Here is a 24,321-nt window from a genome sequence, read left to right as displayed (position 1 = left end):
TTTCCCGGATTGAATGGATGGGTCGGGTGTATCCTCCAACAATGGCAGCTACTTAGTTTTAATATTACTCTCATTACTCTGTTCAATATATAGGTTAAATTATTATTGATAATATTTTTATAATAATATAACAATACATTTTTAAAGCGCCAATGGCGGAGGAGCGTTTGAAATATTACTCTTTCTGGGTCACAAAATAAACTTTCAAGATATTTTCTTAGATCTCTGGACTCACTAACATGCTTGTCAGGGGCACACCAGCAGCAACTTAGAAGATACTGTCCAACCAAGAAGTCAATGTACATTCCACTGATTGTATTTGTGCATTCCAAAATATTTTTTATGATTTAATACCTTTCTCAGACTCCATGGTAATGATGACATCCAGAAATACCATTGATTTTAAAGATGTGCTGATTTACTTCACTGAATGTTCCACAGATCTCAGTTACCTGGAAAACACCTGAGGTTAGAATGTTTCATAATGACTGACCTGTGAATCTTTTTATGTTGACTGCTTTCTAGGTTTGATCAGCTGACCACTGTGACCAACATCTTGCTGCTGAACCTTGTGATGTCCTCCCTGATCTTCATGATCAGCCTTCCTTTCATGGCAGTCTACATGCAGCTCTCTAACTGGATCTTTGGCGAAGTTATGTGCAAGATTGTTAGTACTGTCTACTATCTGGGTTTTTACAGCTCGGTACTCTTTCTAGCCCTTCTGACCTTTGATCGATACCTTGCAATTCAGCACCCGTTGAATGACTCACAAGTAAGAAATCGAAAGTATGCAGGGATCTCCTGCAGTGTTGTGTGGCTAGTCAGTGGGTTAGCATGTATCAGACCAATGATTATCTATAGTAGTTTCTTTTCTAGTCTTGATAACAAAACTTTTTGTGAGGAGTACCCTCGAAACCTTACCTATGTCAATATGGACCAGCTGAGAAAATCTGGGTTTTACCTTCAGCTTACTGTTTTCTTGATTTTCCCACTGGTTGTTATTGTCTACTGCTACAGTAGGATTGCAATCACTGTTATGTCATCCAGGATTGCAAGCAAGTTCAAGACAGTCAGGCTCATCTTCATCATTGTGCTGTTGTTTTTCATGTGCTGGACTCCTTTCAACGTTGTACACTTGATGAACATAAACAATGAAGCTGTGAGTAGTTGTGAGGACGAACAGAAACTGGGTTATGCACTTCAAATTACTCGCACCATTGCCTACTTTTACTTTTGTATCAGTCCTGTATTCTATACTTTTGTTGGGAAGAAATTCCAGAACCACTTCAGGCATCTGCTGGTGAAACACTTCCCAAAATTAAAGAGGCATTTGTCTGTTAGTCAAAACAGCAGAAGCTACATGAACACAAAAACTACACCAAATGATTTTAGGGATATTTAGCAAACCAGCTTACGACCATACCACCATGAGCACGCCCGATCTCGTCTGATCTCTCAAGCAAAGCAGAGTTAGGCTTGGTTAGTACTTGGATGGGAGACCGCCTGGGAATACCAGGTGTTGTAAGCCCGTGCAGCATGGTGGCACGGTGGTTAGCACTGTTGCCGCACAGTAAGAAGGTCCTGAGTTCAATTCCCCATCAGGCCAGGACCCTTCTGTGTGGAGTTTGCATGTTCTCCCTGTGTTTGCGTGGGTTCTCCCTGGGTACTCCCGCCTTCACCCACAGTCCAAAGACATGCAGTTAGTGGGGACAGGTTAATTGGAAGCACTAAATTGCCCATTGGTTGTTTCCTGTCTCTGTGTTAGCCCTGCGACAGACTGGTGACCTGTCCATGGTGTACCCTGCCTCTCGCCCTAAGACAGCTGGGATAGGTTCCGGCGCCCCCCCGTGACCCTGAGAAGGAGAAGCGGATGGATTAGCAAATCATGGTTTTACAACCAACTGAAGGAAGGGATGCGTTTTCTATCATTGTCAAAGCTGAGGCCAATCAAGAGTGAAACTTTAGGTTTCTGGGAACTAGTGTCTAGGACTCAGATAAACTTCTATATGATTGATATATTGATTATTTGACCCAAAGTCCTTAAACCAAAAAATCTAATTGTAGAATTTTTTGAAATTTCAGTTCATGTAGCTCCTGCTATCAACCACAAACCTAGTTTGCCATTAAATGATTTGTCCCTAAAGGAAAATAATCCCTTTGTTCTCTGTATATTCTGTACATAGACTTATAAAAAATGGTATATAAGCTTTAAAAGATTTATTTTTATTTTATTCTGATCATGGCTGCCCTCTTATGGTCAGAGTTCAGCTCCATCACTGATGAAGCTGAGAAACTAGGAGAGCTATAAATACTGAATTTATATTTAAGAGCAACATATTTACAGATCTAAACTTTGCAAGAGTGCATTCAGAAAGTAAAATTTAAGTAGGAATAAACTTATGAACACATGACTGTAGAATAAGAGATGATCCAAATATCTGTTACATTTTTAAAAAGTAATCTATAGATATTGTATTGCATATTATTCACTTCTTCATTTTCTATCAAATATATTGGTATAAAAGTGATTGTAGTTAGAAAGGGTAATTAATGGCTACTTAATGTTCATTTCTTTTGTATTAGTCTGACATTATTTTTGTGTAAAGACAAAGTACTTATGACCATGCATTTCTTCATGTTGTTCAGCACATAATAAACTTCAGTTCCAAACATTATTTTTAAACTGCTGATGTGCTTTTTTACAAGCAGTATACATCAGCAGTGTGTGGTGAGTTTTACAGAAATCCAAGCAGAGACGATGCCCTTCTCTCCAGATTCACACAAACACTCTCATTGGTTGCTAATCTGAAAATGCGGCTGAACCTGCACCTGGTTAGCTTTCCCAGTCGATTGAATCGGACATGATCAGAGCTGCTGTCCACTCTCCATTATTGTCAAAGTTTTCCTTGTTTTCATGAAAAGACACAGGTCGCATTACTTTGGTACAAATTTCATTCATCTCTGTTATTAGATTTGACAAGCAAGCAGCGCTCGCCTTGCTTGTCCTGACGGAACACCACTGCCATACATACATGTCGATAATGCTAGCATCACTATTCCCATACTCACGCTATAATTGTCTGTATCTCTATTAAAAAGGTATAACATGAGGGTTATATTCAAGTGAAACAATCCAGGATACCATTCTGTTATCTTCAGTGATGACCAATTAATAGCTTATTACTGAATAATGATAAGCAGATTAGTGCATATTACTGTCACATGAATTAATTTTTCATGTATTGCAGCCTGAAGTCGCTTCCAGTACAAAGATACTTACACAGTAATAAGAAAATAATGACATCCCATAGCTGCTTACATACTTACATTACTTTCTTCTTCTTGTCCTTGTGATGCATTCGAGGTGCAGATCTCTATAAAATCTAATGATGGTATAAACTGCTGGGCATCTAGCTAGAAGAAGAGTTAACTGAAGTACAGAAATCTTGTATAATTCTCCTCCTCTTTTAACCGGTAAACATGTGGGAAATAAAAACACCACTTAGAGGACCTTTGGGAGATGACTCTTTTGCTCTTTGTCTGATAAAGATTTCTAGCTGCTCAACTGTTTTGGGTTTCTTTTGCCATTTATTTATTTAGTGTAAATGTATTGAACATTAAACAGAGATTTATCCTGTTGTACATTGAAAATGAGGTGAGGTAGTGTTGTGTTACTTTAAGTGTTCCATGTTTTTTTGTTTTGCCATCAGTCTGACTGTGGCAGAGAAGAAGCTGTAGAAAAACCTTGTTCTGTGTGTGATGATGCTGTCCGCTCTGTTGTGTCTTAGATTGTACGTACAGTTTTTGTCTGAGCAGAGGTTGAGCTGGATGGTGTGGGTACCTAATAATTCTCTCTGCTCTTTTTCGTCAGCGTGTGTACAGAAAGCCCATGGAAGGACGTTTTGTACCTATGATCCTCTCCTCTGCCTCTATGGGCTTTTTTTCTCTGTTGCTGTGGTGTTGAGAGTCCAGCTCTGGTCTGATGTGACCTGCAGTCCCAGGAATCTGTGGCCGTTGGCCCTCTCCACCTCTGTCCCTTTGATGATAAGAGGCTGCAGGGGAGGGGGGTTCTTCCTGAAGTTCCTTGGTCTTGTCTGTATTGAGGAGGAGGTTGTTTTCCACACCATAGGCAAGCACGCTGTCTACCAGAGTCCTGTACCCAGACTTGATGAGGATGGTGGTGTCGTCAGCATATTTGATGAATGGAGACACAGTCAAAGGTGTACTGGGTAAAGAGTTTGGGGCTGAGCTCAGCAGACACGCGTCCTTCCATTCTCACCACCTGTGGCCTGGCTGTAAAAAAGTCCAGAATCCACTTACAGGTGTGAGTCGGGATGCTGAGGTCTGTCAGCTTCTCAATCAGCTTGCCTGGGCGGATGGTGTTTAAGGCAGAGGTGTAGTCTGGGCCGGCTCTAGACAGGCATACATTAGGGGGCAAACAGAAATGTAAAGGGGGCACATAGTGGCAATGGAGGCGAGAAAGCTATGGGGGTTGGGTGGGGTGCTCTGGATTAGGGCTGCCACAAATGATTATTTTGATAGTCGACTAGTCACAGATTATTTTTGTGATTAGTCGACTAATCAGATCATGCATCCATTGGATGTAAAACATACAGGTTATTGCACCAGCATGCATCTGCTCTTATATAACTATCATTATCTTACAGCTTGAAGTGTTTAACCCTTTAAGACCAGTCTAGTTTTGCTTAACTATTTTAAATCCCTGTAGAACTGCAACCACATAAGCTAGCGCAATAATTTTTTTTGCATATGAAACCGGGAGAGTTGTACTTATATCTTATGCCATCAGCTTGTCCTAGGCATCAGCGTAACTTTGTGCTGAACATTGGAGGGTCAAGATCTCTGTCTAAATAAATAAATAAATCTGGGTAAATTCCCAGATGATTAAACATGCAACTATTTTGCTGGTAATACCTGCAATGAGTAAAGAAAATAAACAGTGTGTTTATTGAAGATAATTCATAATTTTATTGAGGGGGTTATATTGGTTGGGTCTGATTATATTGGGGGGTCATAACCCCCCTAACCCCCCTGGAAATTACGCCCCTGGTCCTACGTCACAGTTTCCTTCCACATATAGCTTTGCAAAAATTGCATAAAAAGCACTTGCAGCAACAAAAACATAATATTCCATAAACACGCTTTGCCAATCCGATCAGCTGTTCATAAAACTTCTTACGTTGGAACAGACGTCAGCGTGAACTATCGCACGTCCGCCATTACCTGCCCGAAACCGGAAGTGATGTCATTTTGTGGAAAATGTAGGGTTTTTTTTTTTTTACCTTCAGGGCCTTATAAGCCTATACTGGTGTTTTTAAAGATCATGTGTAACTTTATGCTTTTCTGTATCGTTTCTGGGATGCTCAGAACTCAAATTGCACTGCTGGAAATTGTTTATTTTGATGCACATGCCGTTTTATTGCAAATTTGGATTATAATAATTATTTTCGTTTTTCCTGCAGTTCATAAAAATTGGTGTACCTCAAAAATAAAAATATGAAGGCACTTAAAATACATTTCCTGTGGTTGGAAACTATTTTGTGTAACTTTTTTGTATTTACAGTTTTGAGGGATAAACCTCTTAAATTTCTCTAACTAGAAATATTTATAAAAAAAACCAAACAAAAACAATTTTCAATTTTTTTGTAGTTTATTGCACTTTTTTGCAATTTATGTAGTTACTATGGACTTAATGCATAGATATTATTAAAATTGGGGCTATAACAGTTGTATTGATGTATAGCAACTTGAAATGCTCCCAAAAATGGCACTACAGCATGTAAAAATATAAAGATAAGCTCTGGCGGACCTGGTTCTATGGTAGGTCTTAAAGGGTTAAGGTATGTGCTAACTAAAAATAAAGACAAGATGATAGTTTATTAAACTTTGAATGAAATCTGCAGATTGTCTCGGTGGAGTTTAATAAACTCAGCCGTCTGCTCCTTGCTATCTAAAATATAACAGGACACTGGAGTAAATTCCCTAACATCTCACACTTCTGTTTAATCAGTTTTCTGTTTGACGTTTATTCAGCTGTGTGAAAACTATAATTTTATTCTCATCCAAACCGATTTACTCAGGAACAAATAAAAACACTGACAAAATCAAAACAATAACATTTTTTAAGTGGTCTAAGTGATTTATATATCATGTTTAACCTGAGTAGTGAAAGACTGCAGGGGTCTGAAAACGATGTGCAGGTGTTCTGGGAATTTCTCCTACCCCGCAAACCGTCCTACCCGTTGTTCCTGAGCATGTGCGCGCATGCGCACAACACATAAAGTGAAGCAAAGCGCATCCGGCTGTGATTTAATGCTACTCCGTTGTCATATTTGCAGGAAAATAGGTAAGTAGTAAGTATTAGTACTTTTTATTGATGTTGATACTTGAGTTTTTTAAGCCTTTGTGATTGTTTGTCAATATTAAAGTAAAGTCGCTATCTGCTTTCTGCACAAAACTGTCGAATTTGCAGCTTCGGTGAAGTCTGCTGTCAAGTTACTGGACACGTGGTATTTGCACAACACTTCTGAATCCGCAGCTTCGGTGTTTTAAGGCTGTTTCGGTAATGTCGTTATTTAATAAGTTACATTATTTGCATTGTTAACTGCACATATTGAAGCTCAGAAGAAAATGTTTACTTACATTCGTAGATATGGAGAAGAAGTGGGAAGAGATTTACGCGTTTATTTCTGCGGGCTCCTACCCTTCAGGATATGACAAGGCTCAGAGGCAAAACCTCAGAAGATATGCCTCAAAATTCCAACAAAAGGGTCAGTAATTTATTGTTAATACTAACAACTCATATATGTGGTTAAATTAATTTATAAATATATATTGTTCTACTGCAGATGGAGAACTCTTTGTTGGAACCAGAAAAGTAGTAAAAACCATGGATGATGCCAGGAAGATATTTCATGAGTTTCATTCATCTCCAATTGGAGGACACACTGGCACACACAAAACGCTAAATGCAGTGTGTTCCAGATTTTACTGGTTTGGTATGACAGTTGACATTAAAACATGGGTATGTATTAACTGTTTGCATTGTTGTTAAATGCTGTTTAAAATAAGAATTTTTTTTTTATATCAGTTAAAAGAGAAACTGTACACTTGCAAAATATAAATAAATATGATTAATTAGTGATATTACAGTAATAACCTGTAGGCCTGGCAGAGATTTGAAGACACACACAAAGTTTTGCTGCTAAATTGTTTGTTCGTTAGAGAATATATCATTAATGATGTTTTTTTGGTTTTTTTTATAAATGAGAATGTTGAACATTTACGTGAACTCCATAAATATTTTTACCTTAAAGATTCTGGAATGTGACCAGTGTCAAAAAGTTGGGAAACCACTGACTGCTGTGCAACCGTTGCAGTGTATTCAGGTAAATATTATGCCCCTTTTACCCATCAAACTATGCTTCTAGCTCATATTCATGAAGGCAGGAGTGTTTGCCAACTAATTTTAACCATCGATGTTAATGTGTACATTATACAAATTGTTATTCAAATTTTTAATTTGTCCTTGATAGGTGTCTGAAGTGTGGGAACTTATTGGTATAGATCTTACTGGACCTCTTCCTAAAACGTCAAGCGGCTTCCAGTATATACTGACTGCAACTGACTACTTTTCAAAATGGGTTGAAGCTTTCCCATTAAAAACGAAATCTGCATCTGAGGTAGCCCAGCACTTGTGCTCCATTATACAGGGTGGGCCATTTATATGGATACACCACAACAACATGGGAATGGTTGGTGATATTAAAGTCCTGTTTGTGGCACATTAGTATATGTGAGGGGGCAAACTCCTCAAGATGGGTGGTGACCATGGTGGCCATTTAGAAGTCGGCCATCTTGGATACAACTTTTGTTTTTTCAATAGGAAGAGGGCCATGTGACACATCAAACTTATTGGTAATGTCACAAGAAAAACAATGGTGTGCTTGGTTTCAACGTAACTTTATTCTTTCATGAGTTATTTACAAGTTTCTTACCACTTATAACATGTGTTCAATGTGCTGCCCATTGTGTTGGATTGTCAATGCAACCCTCTTCTCCCACTCTTCACACACTGATAGCAACACCGCAGGAGAAATGCCAGCACAGGCATCCAGTATCCGTAGTTTCAGGTGCTGCACATCTCGTATCTTCACACCATAGACAATTGCCTCCAGATGACCCCAAAGATAAAAGTCTAAGGGGGTCAGATCGGGAGACCTTGGGGGCCATTCAACTGGCCCACGACGACCAATCCACTTCCCAGGAAACTGTTCATCTAGGAATGCTCGGACCTGGCTCCCATAATGTGGTGGTGCACCATCTTGCTGGAAAAACTCAAGGAACGTGCCAGCTTCAGTGCATAAAGAGGGAAACGCATCATCATGTAGCAATTTCAAATATCCAGTGGCCTTGAGGTTTCCATTGATGAAGAATGGACCCACTATCGTTGTACCCCATATACCACACCAAACCATCACTTTTGTTGTTCCAACAGTCTTGGAGGGATCCATCCAATGTGGGTTAGTGTCAGACCAATAGCGGTGGTTTTGTTTGTTAACTTCACCATTCACATAAAAGTTTGCCTCATCACTGAACAAAATCTTCTGTGTGAACTGAGGGTCCTGTTCCAATTTTTGTTTTGCCCATTCTGCAAATTCTGTGCGCCGATCTGGGTCATCCTCGTTGAGATGCTGCAGTAGCTGGAGTTTGTAAGGGTGCCATTTGTGAGTAGCTAATATCCGCCCAAGGGATGTTCGACTAATGCCACTCTCCAGTGACATGTGAGTGCTACGCTGTGGGCTCTTGCTGAATGAAGCTAGGACAGCCACTGATGTTTCTTCATTAGTGACAGTTTTCTTGCGTCCACATTTTGGCAAATCCAACACTGAACGAGTTTCACAGAACTTATCAAGCAGTTTGCTAACTGTAGCATGGGAGGTGGGTGGTCTCGTAGGGTGTCTTGCATTGAAATCTGCTGCAATGACCCGGTTACTGCGTTCACCAGATATCAACACAATTTCGATCCGCTCCTCACGTGTTAACCTCTTCGACATGTCAATGGCTGTGAACAAAGAGAAACTTGCAAATAACTCATGAAAGAATAAAGTTACGTTGAAACCAAGCACACCATTGTTTTTCTTGTGACATTACCAATAAGTTTGATGTGTCACATGGCCCTCTTCCAATTGAAAAAACAAAAATTGTATCCAAGATGGCCGACTTCTAATTGGCCACCATGGTCACCACCCATCTTGAGGAGTTGGCCCCCTCACATATACTAATGTGCCACAAACAGGACTTTAATATCACCAACCATTCCCATGTTGTTGTGGTGTATCCATATAAATGGCCCACCCTGTATATAGACATGGCTGCCCCAAAAGGATTTTGTCAGACCAAGGCAGAGAGTTTGTGAATGAAGTAAGTGTTAAATAATTTTCAGTTACATTTTTTAACTTTACTTCACTGGGGTCAAAGATTTTTTTCTTGTGTGCTTGTATAAGAAGTATAAGAACCTTGTCCTTATCTGTTGAAGCTCAACTCTGATCTTTGCAAGTTATTGCAAATTGAAAGAAGTGTCACAGCAGCATACCATCCACAGACCAATGGTCTAGATGAAAAGACCAATGACAATATAAAAAGGTATGCCTAATTTTTATCTATCAGTTTTTAATAACATTACTTATGTTATTCAAACTTAATTGTTACTTAATAATTTATTAATTTCTTTACTTCTAATTAAACTTTCATTACTGTCTTTACATATTTCGATGCCTGCATTTAGAGCCCTCCGAAAACTGGTGAATGACCAGCAGAATAACTGGGATCTGTATCTAGATCCCACCCTGTTTTCACTGCGGTCAAAAGTACATACCACAACAAAATACTCACCTTTTTTTCTGATGTATGGAAGAGAGGCAGTATTTCCATCAGAAGTGCCTGCTCAAGTGCCGGTGAGTGTTTGTCAAATTCTTTCTATGTTAGAACTAAGAATTGAAACCATTTAAGTAAAAAAACCCAGTAATGTCTTTATGAATATGATATCATCTTGTTTTAATTGCTAATATCTACAAAATTTTAGATTTCCAACATCATTCTGCCAGACGACAAAAGGTACAGTGATTATGTACAGTCTGAAAGTGAAGCACAACATGCAGTTAAAGAAACTGCACAAGAAAACATTGCGAAGTCACAAGACAAGCAAAAGGTTGCATACGCCAAGCGGGTCCTGAAAAAGTACAAAAATGTTGTGTACAATGTAGGCGATCAAATTCTGCTTCTAAATATGAGGAAACGTGGGCGAAAAGGAGGAAGACTTGAACCGGATTTTTCAGGTCGCTACACAATTGATGACATCAGTGGAAAATGTGTTAGACTGAAAAACGCTGAGGGAAATACTTTAAAAAGTCTATACAGTATTGACCACATTAAACCTTATAGAACAAGCCACCCTGTCCAAGTCTCAACTCCAACTGAACCTGTTGAGAGTAGCCCATCTTCTGAGATGCAGCCTTGCAGTCCTCAGCATCATCCTGAAGCGCTGCAAAATAACAGACCCTCTGTCATACAGTTTGCACCAAAAATAGCTCAGGTAACATCAGTCCAAGCACCAGAAGAGCTTGTACCAGTGACCCCCCAGAAACCCAGCACGCAAGAAAAAGGTGGCATAGCTAAAAATCTCATTCTGACCGGTTGGTCAATTGTTGCCAGTTTGGCTAGTCGAATGGATAGAATTTTTTTTTTTCTCCCCTCTTGCTAATTTTGACCGGTTGGTCCAATTTTGGCTAATTTCTCCCCTCTGGCATGGTTATTTTGTTGGCCCGTTGGCCCTTGTCTGTTTGTGGCCCGTTGGCCCTTGTCTGTTTGTGGCCCGTTGGCCATTGACCGTGATTTTCAAATGGCAACTGTTATTACTAAAGAAACTTATCATATTTTGTTTTTTAGTGAAGTGGCTTTGGGCTGCAAAAGACACCGGGCGTGTGGAGGCAGTCGTTGGGCCATGCAAATTGTATGACTCTTCTTTTCGCACACTGGAGGACAGTGGGTGGCTTTCTGATGAGGTAAGTGAAGTAATCATTTTTGGTCCTAGTGGTGGTCTGTAAAAATAACCTTCTGTTAATCCAAACAGGTCATTGATGCATACCTGCACTGCCTCATTAGGAAACAAAAGGCAAGTAAGAACGTATGCCGGTTATTTCACAAAAGCATTTTATACAATTATGTAATCTTTTAAAAAAAAAACTTGCATTTTTCAGGAACCCGTGTATCAGTTGTCTTGCGTTGTTGCAACCTCTCTGTTTTCTGGGAAGTTTAAATGTGTCAGCAAGGTAATGTAGATGTTATATAGGTCATATAGTGCATCTTATGTAAATGAATCTAAACCTTTATAAACTTAAAAATATTCCACAGATGTTGTTTCCGGCTGAGGACATTTGGTTGTGCCCACTGAACTTCGGTGCACACTGGATCCTTGTGGTACATTGTTCTTTTTAGCAGCATATTCTTATTTTGAAAATGCTTACAACTGATTATGTTTACTTAAGTTAGTGTACTACACATATTCTACTAAATACCATTTTTATTTTAGGTTGTCAAAATCTCCTCACGATCTGTACTGCTGTTAGACCCTCTTGGAAATGAAGGTTGTTATGAAAGGAAAATTATGCGTAACTGGAGGTATTCATCATTCATTAATTATCTGTTTTGGGTTGTTTGGTTTGTGGGGGGGGTTTATATTTAGAGCAAAATGCTGGCTACATTTTAAAAAATTGTTTTATTTTTATTAGGAATTTTCTGAAGATGAAAGGAAAGGAAGAGTCCCGAGTGGATTGGAAAATGGAGACTCTGCCACACAGCAAGCAGATGGACTCCAGCAGTTGTGGAGTTTTAGTGTTGAAGGTATTTAATAAGCCATTGTATTTAATTGTATTTATTGTATTTAACTAGAATTAAGTTAATCAATTGCAATTACTGTAACATATTTTACAGTTTGCCGAACACTACCTTATGAGTGGAGAGGTTACTAGGGTGCTGTCCACTCCAGAAGCCATTGGGCTGCAACGCACAGAAATTGCTTGCGAACTGCTAGAACATCAAAGTAAGTTGAGTCATGTGCTTTTGTATTGCAATAGCACTTTCAGTTTTGTTTAAAAACAGTTAGGTTGAACGCCGGTGTGTTTCTAGGTAATGCTGATGACTACTGTGTGGTTTGTTCCATGCTGGAAGCCGATCCTGAGTCCAGTATGATTGAAATGGTAAAACAAATAAACCACAAATGCAATATACAGTTGCTTGCAACATTATTCGGCCCCCTTGAACTTTTCCACATTTTGTCATATTACAGCCACAAACACGAATCAATTTTAATTGTAATTCCACGTGAAAGACCAATACAAAGTGGTGTATACGTGAGGAGTGGAACGACAGTCGTACATGATTCCAAACAATTTTTACAAATGAATAACTGAAAAGTGGGGTGTGCGTAATTATTCAGCCCCCTGAGTCAATACTTTGTAGAACCACCTTTATCTGCAATTACAGCTGCCAGTCTTTTAGGGTATGTTTCTACCAGGTAGAGACGTTGTTCTTTCACGTGGAATTCCAATAAAATTGATTCATGTTTGTGAATGCAATCTGACAAAATGTGGAAAAGTTCAAGGGGGCCGAATACTTTTGCAAGCCACTGTAGTAATTATTTTCTCATGAAATTCGTAATGTTGGTTAACACACTTACACCCCCCCCCCTTTCTCCCTCTTCAGGTGCAGTGTGAGTTTTGTCTCAGATGGGCACATTTTGGATGTGCTCAATATGAGAGCAGCCTGGTCAAGTACTTGTGCGACAAATGTGCATAATTGTTATGAATACTGTTTCTTTTCCACTTCTTTCTCCCTGTGTTCTGTTGGATCTGTAAATATCAAATATACATATCTGTAAATATATGCTGTCAGTCACAGTAAAGTACAAAGAGCAGCCTGGTCAAGTACTTGTGTTTAAAAAAAAAAAAAAAAATGTGCATAATTTGTTATGAATACTGTTTCTTTTCCACTTCTTTCTCCCTGTGTTCTGTTGGATCTGTAAATATCAAATATATATATATCTGTAAATATATTCAGTAAATATATACTGTAACTATAATGGAGTGAGTTCATTGTCAAAGTTTATATAGTCAGGTGTTCCAATCACTTCAATGGTGACAGCTGTATAACTTAAGCACCTTGGCATGCAGACTGCTTCTACAGACAAGTGCCAAACCATGCTACCTTTGTTATTATAAACTAGAAGCATACTCTGATGGGAAGAATTACGTGCCAAACCATGCTACCTTTGTTATTATAAAGTAGAAGCATACTCTGATGGGAAGAATTACGTGCCAAACCATGCTACCTTTGTGAATGTGACCTACAAGCACACTTTAATGGGTAAAAAGAAGTGTCAAACCGTACTGGCTTCATGAATATCAGCTACAAACATACTCTGATGGGCAAAGTTAAGTGGCAAACCGTCATACGTACTTAAATTTGTACTGGAATTATTGTGTGGCAGCAGAAATGTGCATAAATTACGTACAGTAGGACGTTTTGCCAAAGTAGGACGTTTTGTCAGAACACCGGGACTGGGTGTTAGCGCCGGCTCTAGTTTCATGGAAACTCAAATTAACAGAGAGACATTAAACGCACCTCATTGCCTGACGTAACCAAACGGGATAAAGTACGTTCTCCGCAGCTGCACTTCATCTCAGAGGTAGGTTAATAAATTAGATTTAACTTATCCACAATACTTTGACATGGGTTCTTTATAAACTTGAGTCCAACTTGAAGGCGGTGGCAAGCTGCGTGGCATGGATGTTTGGGGGGGGAGTTCTCTGTGTGAGCCTGCGCACAAACAGAGCACGGAGGCACAGAACGAGACGTGAAACCTATCATCTCATTTGTGCCGATTCCAGCGGATTTTTCAGCTACTGTAGTAAATCTGGTCCATATTCAGTTTGTGGGTAATCTATTATTTTCTTTCTCAACTGCTAAAAGTTTGACTTAAGGGGCCAGGACGTTTGTTTAAGTCATACATGCAAACCCTCCCGATTTCAGTGCCACTCCCTTAAATCTGTCGGAGTCACCATTCTCCCGAATTTTTCCTGATTTTCCACCCGGACGGCCCAGCCAATTCCAGTTTGCAACAATGGCGGCAGCTACTTAATTTTAATATTACTCTTATTACTCTTTCTGGGTCGCAAAATAAACCTTTAACATATTTTCAGGTGAGAATGTAACTGTGTAAACTTCAAATATCTGAGCCGAGGAGAACAGCAAACTCCTGGCACATCGTTTTCAAACCTCCCGCGGTCTTTCGCTACTCAGGTTAAACATCTTATGCAAGTCACTTAGATAACTTAAAAATGTTGTTTATAATGCAGTTTAGCGATAGTTTTCTGGTATTTCTGATATTTTGCATTGGGGGGCTCTTCAACTGGCAGGGAGGTTTTTTCATCCTTGCAGGAGTTCAGTCTGCAGGTGGGGGAGAGATGTAGGAGAGGTGGAGAATGGACTTAACCTGGGTGTCTGTTGTCTTGTGTAGCCTGGGAGATGATTGAATGATGTTGTCCAGTCTGTAACAACTGAAAATAAAATAAATAATAACAACAAAGGTCGATCAAATGGACCAATACGGCAAGGCTGTGATGATCCCCTTGGTAAAGTAAATCTGTTGGGTATCTTTGTTGGCCTTCAGACATCAATTCTGACAGCTAAAGAACCAATCGGGACAGGCAAAAAAAAAAAAAAGAATCAGGCAAAGGGCTAACTATACTATGGAAATGGGATGGGAATTGTTCCAAAGTAGGGGATCTTCTGGAATACACATTAGCCTCACATACACATACACATGAGTCTCATTAGAATACTGCTCTGCTCTCAAGGTCACAACCTTGTGTGGGTCACTTCTGTTCCAGTTGTATATCAAAGCTTGATCATTTTGTCTGCATTTGCTACCTCATGACCCGACCCTTTGAAGTTTTCTCAGTCACTGCTGTGGCTTTCGTGTCATGCCATAAACAGAACACCCTGCTTTCAGCACAACTTACAACACCTCCTCCCTGAAAGCAGAGGATGCTACTTCCTCTGGTTTTGGTAACTTAAACACAGATAACCAAAATCTATCGTCAGAGTCGGACAGCAGCAGAAGAAATGAGACAGACAGTAAGTCAGCTCATGCTTACATTTGCTTTCATTCCTCAGGCTTCCTGTCTTTTTATTTTTAAAGCTTCATCTTCTTATATCATTCCAAATAGTGTTAACCGTATAATGTCCTCTGTATCATATTTGATACATGAGTTTCTGAGACCTCTATCTCATCAGCATGATCAATATTTGTCATAATTTCAAATTGTTATGGACAAAACTCTTTTTTTTGTCTAAAGTTAACATTGTTGTTAACAAAAAGTTGCCAAAAATGCCCAATGTATCAAATGCGATACAAAAAATACATCATAAATATATAATAAAAATATATCATACACAACATAATATAGCAAAAAATAATTGTGGATTTTGTTATAAGGGTTAATAAACATCTCAGTTCCAAAAAATTCGAATTTTCTGGCTATTTTTTTAGGGGTTAAGACTTGATCATTTTCTAATTTTCACATCATTGTGGCTGAATGTGTTGTGAACAGTGTTTTCTTACATTTCTGTTTGTGACAGACTTTCCTTCAAGCGTTTGACACAAAGATGGAAAATATGACTGAATATGAAGATTACCTTGACTATGGCGAATACACAGAAGCTGTACAATGCACCAGGGACAATGACAACAAACTGGGAGCGCTGCTGTCCATCCTTTACTACTTCATGTTTACCTTCAGTGTCATTTGCAACGGGATAGTCCTCCTCATCATCCGTCGGTAAGTTAGTCCAACAAGGCTGGATTATTTTGTTCTCTGCAACACCTGTGGTCTATTCTGGTAAAGTTCTTGATTGGCTGCTTCATAAGAAATATGAGAAAAAAAGAGTTGCCGTGTCTTAGAGTATAGCCACATTCAGCCTTTTCTTATTACATGAGTACTGTAGAGTTCATGAAAACAACAATGTAAAAATATGACAAGTCTGTGATGGTTATTTCATGAAAGTTATGGGTGTGAAAATAAATGGAACTCAGTGGAGATATGAGGTCTATACTATAGTAAAACTAGTTCAAGATCAGCAATCAGCTCATACAAAGGTGATTATTATTAACATTTGGACAACAAAAAAATAATGAACGTAAAACCAAAATTCAAAGACGCAGCCTATTTGCACATCTCAAATTAGGTCAACAAATACCTGCAGACCCAACGTGTTCAAGAACAGGTTTGGACTGTGGCATAATTTACCATGGTGATGTACACCTTTGTAGCACTGAAACCCCAAGATTAACTCTAAAATGATTTCACCTGCCTGCTTTGTAGTCGAGGCTTACAGTGGAATCCAACAACAGTAACAAAACCAAATATATTAACCAGTCAAATTAAGCAGTCACAATTTTAATAACTTTAAACATTTGTGTTAAGTGTGCCTTGTTCTTCTTTTACCTTTATTTGTTCAGTCAAAATCAGGTAGTCCAATGAATCCTTACATTGTAGGAATATATCAGTGCCATCAGGGAAGGAAAAGAATTCAGTGATGGAAAACCTGATCTTTCCATATATTCAGTTAGTCAGCTCACCTGCGTGTATGTGTCCATATGTCAGCTCATCTCTTCCTCCCAAGTGTTGACATTTTGTTGTGTTTACATGAGAAACAATGACCATTCTGATTCTCTTCAGAATATTTTTTGGTCGTCGATGAAAGTGGCATTACATTTCATCATAGTTTTTGTCATCATGCATTAGTTTTTACTTAGCTATCGTCTTGCTTTCGTGAGAAAAAAAGGTTGTTGACAAAAACGATCAATGAAACTAACGCTGGTGCAACAGCTTGACAAAACCTGAAACCCCAGTCAGAGATAAGGGGTATAATGAGGGTGGTTAAGATGGGCTGGCTTAACTCTGTTAAACTGAGTTTCCTGCTTCAGGCTCTATGCAAATGCATGTAGGAAGAGGGATTTCAAACCACCCCACTCAGATTTAGTGATAAGTACTCTGATCAAGTTTCATAATCGTAATAATCTCTGTTCTAGTAGCTGCAATTCCAGCAGCATTACTCAAGCAAGACATAGCAAAAAACACAAAAACATGAGGAGTTGGACAGCACCAGGCCCCGACATGGTTCACAGCTACTGGCTGTAGAAGCTGACTGCACTCCACGAGCGCCTGGCAGCACAAATGAACGAGAGACACCCAGAATGGCTAACTGAAGGTCGGACAGTCCTGATCCTCAAGGACCCCCCAGAAAGGACCGGTCCCCTCCAACTACCGACCAATAACCTGCCTCAGCACCACGTGGAAGCTCCTGTCAGCCATCATAGCGGCTAAGATGAACAAGCACATGGGTCAATACATAAGCGGGGCACAGAAAGGGATGGGCAAGAATACCAGAGGCACAAAACACCAGCTACTGGTAGACCGAGCAGTCAGACTGCAAAACTAGGTTGACCAACCTGTGCACTGCCTGGATTGATTACACCAAGGCCTATGACTCAATGCCCCACACCTGGATCCTGGAATGCCTAGAACTATATAAGATCAACAGAACCCTAAGAGCCTTCATCAGGAACTCAATGGGGATGTGGCGGACAACACTAGAGGCAAACTTCAAGCCCATAGCACAAGTCACCATCAAGTGCGGGATCTACCCAGGAGATGCTCTGTCCCCAGTGCTGTTCTGCATAGGCCTGAACCCCCTCAGTGAGATCAATGGCAAGACTGGCTACGGATACCGACTACGGAATGGAGCAGTGTCAGCCACCTCCTGTACATGGATGACATCAAACTGTATGCCAAGAGTGAACGAGGCATTGATTCACTGATCCACACCACCAGGATATACAGCAATGATATCGGAATGTCATTCGGACTGGAGAAGTGTAGTCGGATGATAACAAAGAGAGGGAAGGTAGTCAGAACTGAGGGGATTGAACTACCAGAAGGCAACATTGCAGACATAGAGGACAGTTACAAGTACCTGGGGATCCCACAGGCAAATGGGAACCATGAAGAGGCCGCTAGAAAAGCTGCAACCACCAAGTACCTGCAGAGGGTCAGGCAAGTCCTGAGTAGTCAGCTGAACGGTAAGAACAAGATCCGGGCTATCAACACCTACGCCCTGCCCGTGATCAGGTACCCTGCTGGGATAATAAGCTGGCCAAAGCAGGAGATAGAAGCCACTGACATCAAGACAAGGAAGCTCCTGACCATGCATGGAGGGTTTCACCCCAAGTCCAGCACCCTGAGGCTGTACGCTAAGCGGAAGGAAGGAGGCCGGGGACTGGTGAGTGTCAGCACCACAGTCCAGGATGAGACAACAAACATCCATGAATACATCACGAAGATGGCCCCAGCCAACCGCATGCTCAGTGAATACCTCAGGCAGCAGAAACCCAAGAATGAGGAGGAAGAGGAGGCACCATCATGGAAGGACAGGCCCCTGCACAGTATGTACCACCGGCAGATAGCGGTTGTGGCGGATATCCAGTAATCCTATCAGTGGCTGGACAAAGCCGAACTGAAAGACAGCACAGAGGCACTAATCATGGCAGCACAGGAACAAGTTCTGAGCTTAGCCCCCTAGGGTGGTGGAAAATGACCGAGCTAAGATCCTGTGGGACTTCCAGATACAGACAGACAAAATGGTGTTGGCTAACCAACCGGACATAGTGGTGGTAGACAAACAGAAGAAGACGGCCATAGTGATCGATGTAGCGGTTCCCAATGACAGTAACATCAGAAAAAAGGAACATGAGAAGCTCGAGAAATACCAAGGGCTCAGAGAAGAGCTCGAGAAAATGTGGAGGGTGAAGGTAACAGTGGTCCCAGTGGTAATCGGAGCACTAGGTGCGATCACTCCCAAACTAGGTGAGTGGCTCCAGCAGATCCCAGGAGCAACATTGGAGATCTCTTATCCTAGGAACAGCTAAGATACTGCGTAGGACCGTCAAGCTCCCAGGTAGAGAACACGAGCTTTAAGGATAGACCGCCCAAAAGGGGCGCGCGGGGAATTGTTTGTTGTTGTATATCCACGGTTTGCTTTAACTCTACAACTGGGCCTGTTTCATGATGTTACTGAGGTACAGCTTAATGACTTGCACATATAAAGTATAGTCTTCCAGCAGATAATCTACACTGGCCTGAAAACATGTTTAGAATTGGTGAAAACGTGACACTGACAGCTCATTTTAAGCTAAAGCTTTCAACAAAACCTCCTACTAAGATTACGTAATCTTGCGTAATCTTTACCATGGTGAAGGTAGTCAGGTAAAAAGAGAACAATTTTCATGACTCCAGTGGGTTAGTGGTTTATGCTGAGTCTAAACCCACTTTGTAGTACACCGCTCTTTCCAACTGATGCAACACGATAAAAGCCAGGTTTATATGGCAGGCACTAGATGCAATACTTACGCTGATGTGCTCAACATTCTAGAAAAGGGTAAAGCTGAACTCAAATGGCATGACCTTTTTCCATCGTAGAGTTCTGAGGAATCTAGAATGTTCTAATAGAACTAGTTTGCAGTATAGAGAGTTAATTGATAACCATCCACTTCTGTAGTTTACCTCACCTCTTGTCATATGTCATCTGAGACGCGCTCCAGGTCCCTTGCTTTGTTTCTCACACCTGCGTTGAGTCAGTTAATCACTGACCCTTGTATATGTACATATGTGCAGCAGTATTCCCAGTCTTCAGATTGTCTCTGTACTCACACTTTCCAGTGCTTCCTAGTGTTGCTTCTTTTTGATTTCCTGTTTATGACTGCAGCCTGTACTTTACGTCTGTTCTTTGACTCGTCTGCATCAAGTTTGTCATGACTTTGGTTTTTTAGGATTTTTGTATTGTTTTGGTTTTTGTGCTTTGTTAATGCCACAAATTGCCTGCGGTTCTTCTTTGAGTATTAAAGTTTAGATTCTGGATTTTTGTTCTGTTTTGCTTGAACGCTTCATTTCATTGTGATCAGTGAATTGTGGTACATCCTGAGATTTGATTTTCACCCAGGTGTCATCCACATACCATTGTTTCAGTCATTGGTTCTTAATGTACAAGTTGGCCACAATGGGTGAAACTGGGGAATCCTTGGCACACCCATGTTTCTGCCTGTAGTACTGAGCCTTGTATGTGAAATATGTGGAATGAAGACAGTTCCAAGAGCAAACACACTTGCTCAGTGCTGAGAGTGGTCCTGTTGCTGAGGTTGATGTCATCTTGAAACCTCTTGCGAACTGCCTCCACTGCTTCAGTGACTGGAACACAAGTGAAGAGAGATGTAACGTTGTACATGATCGTTGTTTCATCTCCATAATGACATCTCTCACCTTCTCAACAAAATCCAAGGTGTTCTGGATGAGGTGTTCAGAGCTGCCTACCAGTGGGTTGGTGATCGAAGTCATTAACTTTGAGATATTATAGGTGACCAAGTTCATAAGTATCTTTGCCACTCAGCAGTGACAATGTTTTTCTCATGATACTCGTTCTGGTTTAGCAAAACCATGAACTCACCCTTGTCTGCTAGAAGGATGATAATGTTGTTGTCATTACTAAGTGATATGAGTGCCTTCCTCTTCTCCATGTTGATGTTGGATTCTGGGGGTTTCAGCAGGTTCAGCAGGTAGTGCACGCTCCCACTACCCCCGGAGATGCTTCCACTGCCTATCACATGTTCTTTCTCCAGTTCTGCCTACTGTGTGTGAGCAGGCATTCTAAAAAGATATCAGTGTTCATAGTAAACACAAATGACAGGACCAGAGAGAAAGTGTGTCACTGGAGTGAAAAGAGAGCTTATATACAGTACATCAGCAGGTCGATGAGATTCTATGTCAGCTGTATGTAGACAGAATTCAGGGAACTCAAGCAAAGGATAGTACTGTAAAAAGCTCAGGCACAGAATCCCACAAAGAAGCCTCTAATAGACAGTCAGATAGTCATGGTTGCCTAATACTGAAATAAAAGCTGTGTCCAAATTCAGGGGCTGCATCTTTTGGAGGTTGCATATGTAGGCCGAATATGTCACAGCCAGGCGACAAAGGCTGTCCAAATTCAAAGAATCCTCCAAATGCGGCCAACAAATGTGTTCTTCATTTTTCCGGATTTGAAGGATTGGTCAGGTGTATCCATCGTGGCCCAACCTATCCCAGAATTCATATCGTGGCCCAGCCAATTCCAGTTTCCAATAATGGCGGGAGCTACTTAGTTTTAATATTACTCTTATTACTCTGTTCAGTACTTTATTAATTTAATTATAAGTGATAATATTTTTATAATAATATAAAAAAAATGCTTTTCAAATGAGGCAATGGTGGAGGAGCGTGGCTAAAAAGTTTGAAATATTACTCTTTCTGGGTAGCTATTGAATATCTGAACTCAGAGACACGACACTGACAGAGAACAGCGGGAACACAGAGTACAGGGACCAGAGTGACATGAGGGGCAAAGGAATCCACGAGCTAAGAAATACAGAACAGAAACCAAAACACTAGTAACCATAAACCAAGAAGAAAACAGACTAATAAACAATAATATAAAATCAAAACACTGGGCGACAGGCCCAGGTCTGTAACAGGTAGAGAATTTACTCCAATTTACTGTTACATTTTAGAGAGCAAGGAGCTGAGTTATTAAACTCCACCGAGACAGCTGGTGACGCAAATCTGAAGGCTAGACCATCCCATTACACAACCTCGCACTTCCGGTCTTCAAAGGACCCACCCCATGTAGACCCCGAAGGCCAGGTCCTCCGAAGGATGCAACCCCTGAATTTGGACACAAATTCAGGTTGTCCCCCCTTACCCAACTGTTACCCAAAACAGAAGTCTTTATACACTACTTACTAAGGGTAGATCTCTAATAGACAGTCAGATAGTCATGGTTGCCTAATACTGAAATAAAAGCTGTGTCCAAATTCAGGGACCGCATCCTTTGGAGGCTGCATTTGGTGGCCGATTACGTCACAGCCAGGATTGAATGGATGGGTCGGGTGTATCCTCCAACAATGGCAGCTACTTAGTTTTAATATTACTCTTATTACTCTGTTCAGTACTTATGTTAAATTATTATTGATAATATTTTTATAATAATATAACAATACATTTTTAAAGCGCCAATGGCGGAGGAGCGTTTGAAATATTACTCTTTCTGGGTCACAAAATAAACTTTCAAGATATTTTCTTAGATCTCTGGACTCACTAACATGCTTGTCAGGGGCACACCAGCAGCAACTTAGAAGATACTGTCCAACCAAGAAGTCAATGTACATTCCACTGATTGTATTTGTGCATTCCAAAATATTTTTTATGATTTAATACCTTTCTCAGACTCCATGGTAATGACGACATCCAGAAATACCATTGATTTTAAAGATGTGCTGATTTACTTCACTGAATGTTCCACAGATCTCAGTTACCTGGAAAACACCTGAGGTTAGAATGTTTCATAATGACTGACCTGTGAATCTTTTTATGTTGACTGCTTTCTAGGTTTGATCAGCTGACCACTGTGACCAACATCTTGCTGCTGAACCTTGTGATGTCCTCCCTGATCTTCATGATCAGCCTTCCTTTCATGGCAGTCTACATGCAGCTCTCTAACTGGATCTTTGGCGAAGTTATGTGCAAGATTGTTAGTACTGTCTACTATCTGGGTTTTTACAGCTCGGTACTCTTTCTAGCCCTTCTGACCTTTGATCGATACCTTGCAATTCAGCACCCGTTGAATGACTCACAAGTAAGAAATCGAAAGTATGCAGGAATCTCCTGCAGTGTTGTGTGGCTAGTCAGTGGGTTAGCATGTATCAGACCAATGATTATCTATAGTAGTTTCTTTTCTAGTCTTGATAACAAAACTTTTTGTGAGGAGTACCCTCGAAACCTTACCTATGTCGATATGGACCAGCTGAGAAAATCTGGGTTTTACCTTCAGCTTACTGTTTTCTTTATTTTCCCACTGGTTGTTATTGTCTACTGCTACAGTAGGATTGCAATCACTGTTATGTCATTCAGGATTGCAGGCAAATTCAAGACAGTCAGGCTCATCTTCATCATTGTGCTGTTGTTTTTCATGTGCTGGACTCCTTTCAACGTTGTACACTTGATGCACATAAACAATGAAGCTGTGTGTAGTTGTGAGGACGAACAGAAACTGGGTTATGCACTTCAAATTACTCGCACCATTGCCTACTTTTACTTTTGTATCAGTCCTGTATTCTATACTTTTGTTGGGAAGAAATTCCAGAACCACTTCAGGCATCTGCTGGTGAAACACTTCCCAAAATTAAAGAGGCATTTGTCTGTTAGTCAAAACAGCAGAAGCTACATGTACACAAAAACTACACCAAATGATTATAGGGATATTTAGCAAACCAGCTTACGACCATACCAGTACTTGGATGGGAGACCGCCTGGGAATACTAGGTGTTGTAAGCCCGTGCAGCATGGTGGCACGGTGGTTAGCACTGTTGCTGCACAGCAAGAAGGTCCTGAGTTCAATTCCACCATCAGGCCAGGACCCTTCTGTGTGGAGTTTGCATGTTCTCCCTGTGTTTGCGTGGGTTCTCCCTGGGTACTCCTGCCTTCACCCACAGTCCAAAGACATGCAGTTAGTGGGGACAGGTTAATTGGAAACACTAAATTGCCCATAGCTGTGAATGCGAATGCGATTGGTTGTCTCCTGTCTCTGTGTTAGCCCTGCGTAACTTCTATATCTTGATTATTTGAGCCAAAGTCCTTAAACCAAAAATCTAATTGCAGAAATTTTTGAAATTTCAGTTCATGTAGCTCCTGCTATCAACCACAAACCTAGTTTGCCATTAAATGATTTGTCCCTAAAGGAAAATAATCCCTTTGTTCTCTGTATATTCTGTACATAGACTTATAAAAAATGGTATATAAGCTTTAAAAGATTTATTTTTATTTTATTCTGATCATGGCTGCCCTCTTATGGTCAGAGTTCAGCTCCATCACTGATGAAGCTGAGAAACTAGGAGAGCAATAAATACTGAATTTATATTTAAGAGCAACATATTTACAGATCTAAACTTTGCAAGAGTGCATTCAGAAAGTAAAATTTAAGTAGGAATGAACTTATGAACACATAGAATAAGAGGTAATCCAAATATCTGTTACATTTTTAAAAAGTAATCTATAGATATTGTATTGCATATTATTCACTTCTTCATTTTCTATCAAA

The 24,321-nt window shown here is 40.3% G+C and overlaps 1 protein-coding gene, 2 long non-coding RNA genes and 1 pseudogene across 6 annotated transcripts in view; 3 read left to right on the top strand and 1 right to left on the bottom strand.

The window, feature by feature from the left end:
• Positions 1-14,943, bottom strand: part of LOC112847857 (uncharacterized) — a 20,943-nt gene extending 6,000 nt beyond the window's left edge. The window contains exons 1-2 of the long non-coding RNA XR_003221687.1: positions 14,823-14,943; positions 14,568-14,572 (exon numbers count right to left, since the gene is read on the bottom strand). This is a non-coding gene — a long non-coding RNA (uncharacterized LOC112847857). The remainder of the gene's footprint in view (positions 1-14,567; positions 14,573-14,822) is intronic.
• LOC112847963 (uncharacterized) lies at positions 1,410-1,528 on the top strand (annotated as a pseudogene).
• Positions 6,131-13,014, top strand: LOC106096507 (uncharacterized). Of its 3 annotated transcripts, XR_002063277.2 has the most exons (16): positions 6,131-6,367; positions 6,494-6,583; positions 6,672-6,791; positions 6,870-7,045; positions 7,338-7,409; positions 9,809-9,977; positions 10,106-10,685; positions 10,969-11,084; positions 11,153-11,194; positions 11,280-11,351; positions 11,434-11,499; positions 11,612-11,700; positions 11,811-11,922; positions 12,013-12,121; positions 12,208-12,278; positions 12,784-13,014. It is a non-coding gene; the product is annotated as an uncharacterized LOC106096507 (long non-coding RNA). The 3 variants fall into 3 exon arrangements; XR_003221686.1 differs by lacking the exon at positions 6,131-6,367 and having other exon boundaries at positions 6,392-6,583; XR_002063276.2 differs by lacking the exons at positions 6,131-6,367; positions 6,494-6,583; positions 6,672-6,791; positions 6,870-7,045; positions 7,338-7,409 and adding exons at positions 9,333-9,444; positions 9,560-9,666.
• Positions 13,375-24,321, top strand: LOC106096506 (C-C chemokine receptor type 1). Of its 2 annotated transcripts, none has more exons than XM_019363003.2 (3): positions 13,375-13,765; positions 15,721-15,920; positions 22,614-24,321. In XM_019363003.2, exons 2-3 carry the CDS (start codon positions 15,748-15,750, stop codon positions 23,488-23,490), a joined length of 1,050 nt encoding a protein of 349 aa, XP_019218548.1. In that variant the 5' UTR covers positions 13,375-13,765; positions 15,721-15,747; the 3' UTR covers positions 23,491-24,321. The 2 variants fall into 2 exon arrangements, with proteins under 2 accessions (XP_019218548.1, XP_019218545.1); XM_019363000.2 differs by lacking the exon at positions 13,375-13,765 and adding an exon at positions 13,776-15,216.

This window comes from Oreochromis niloticus, linkage group LG9 (assembly GCF_001858045.2).
Source record: "Oreochromis niloticus isolate F11D_XX linkage group LG9, O_niloticus_UMD_NMBU, whole genome shotgun sequence".
NCBI lineage: Eukaryota > Metazoa > Chordata > Actinopteri > Cichliformes > Cichlidae > Oreochromis > Oreochromis niloticus.
This window is presented reverse-complemented; position numbering and strand designations above follow the sequence as displayed.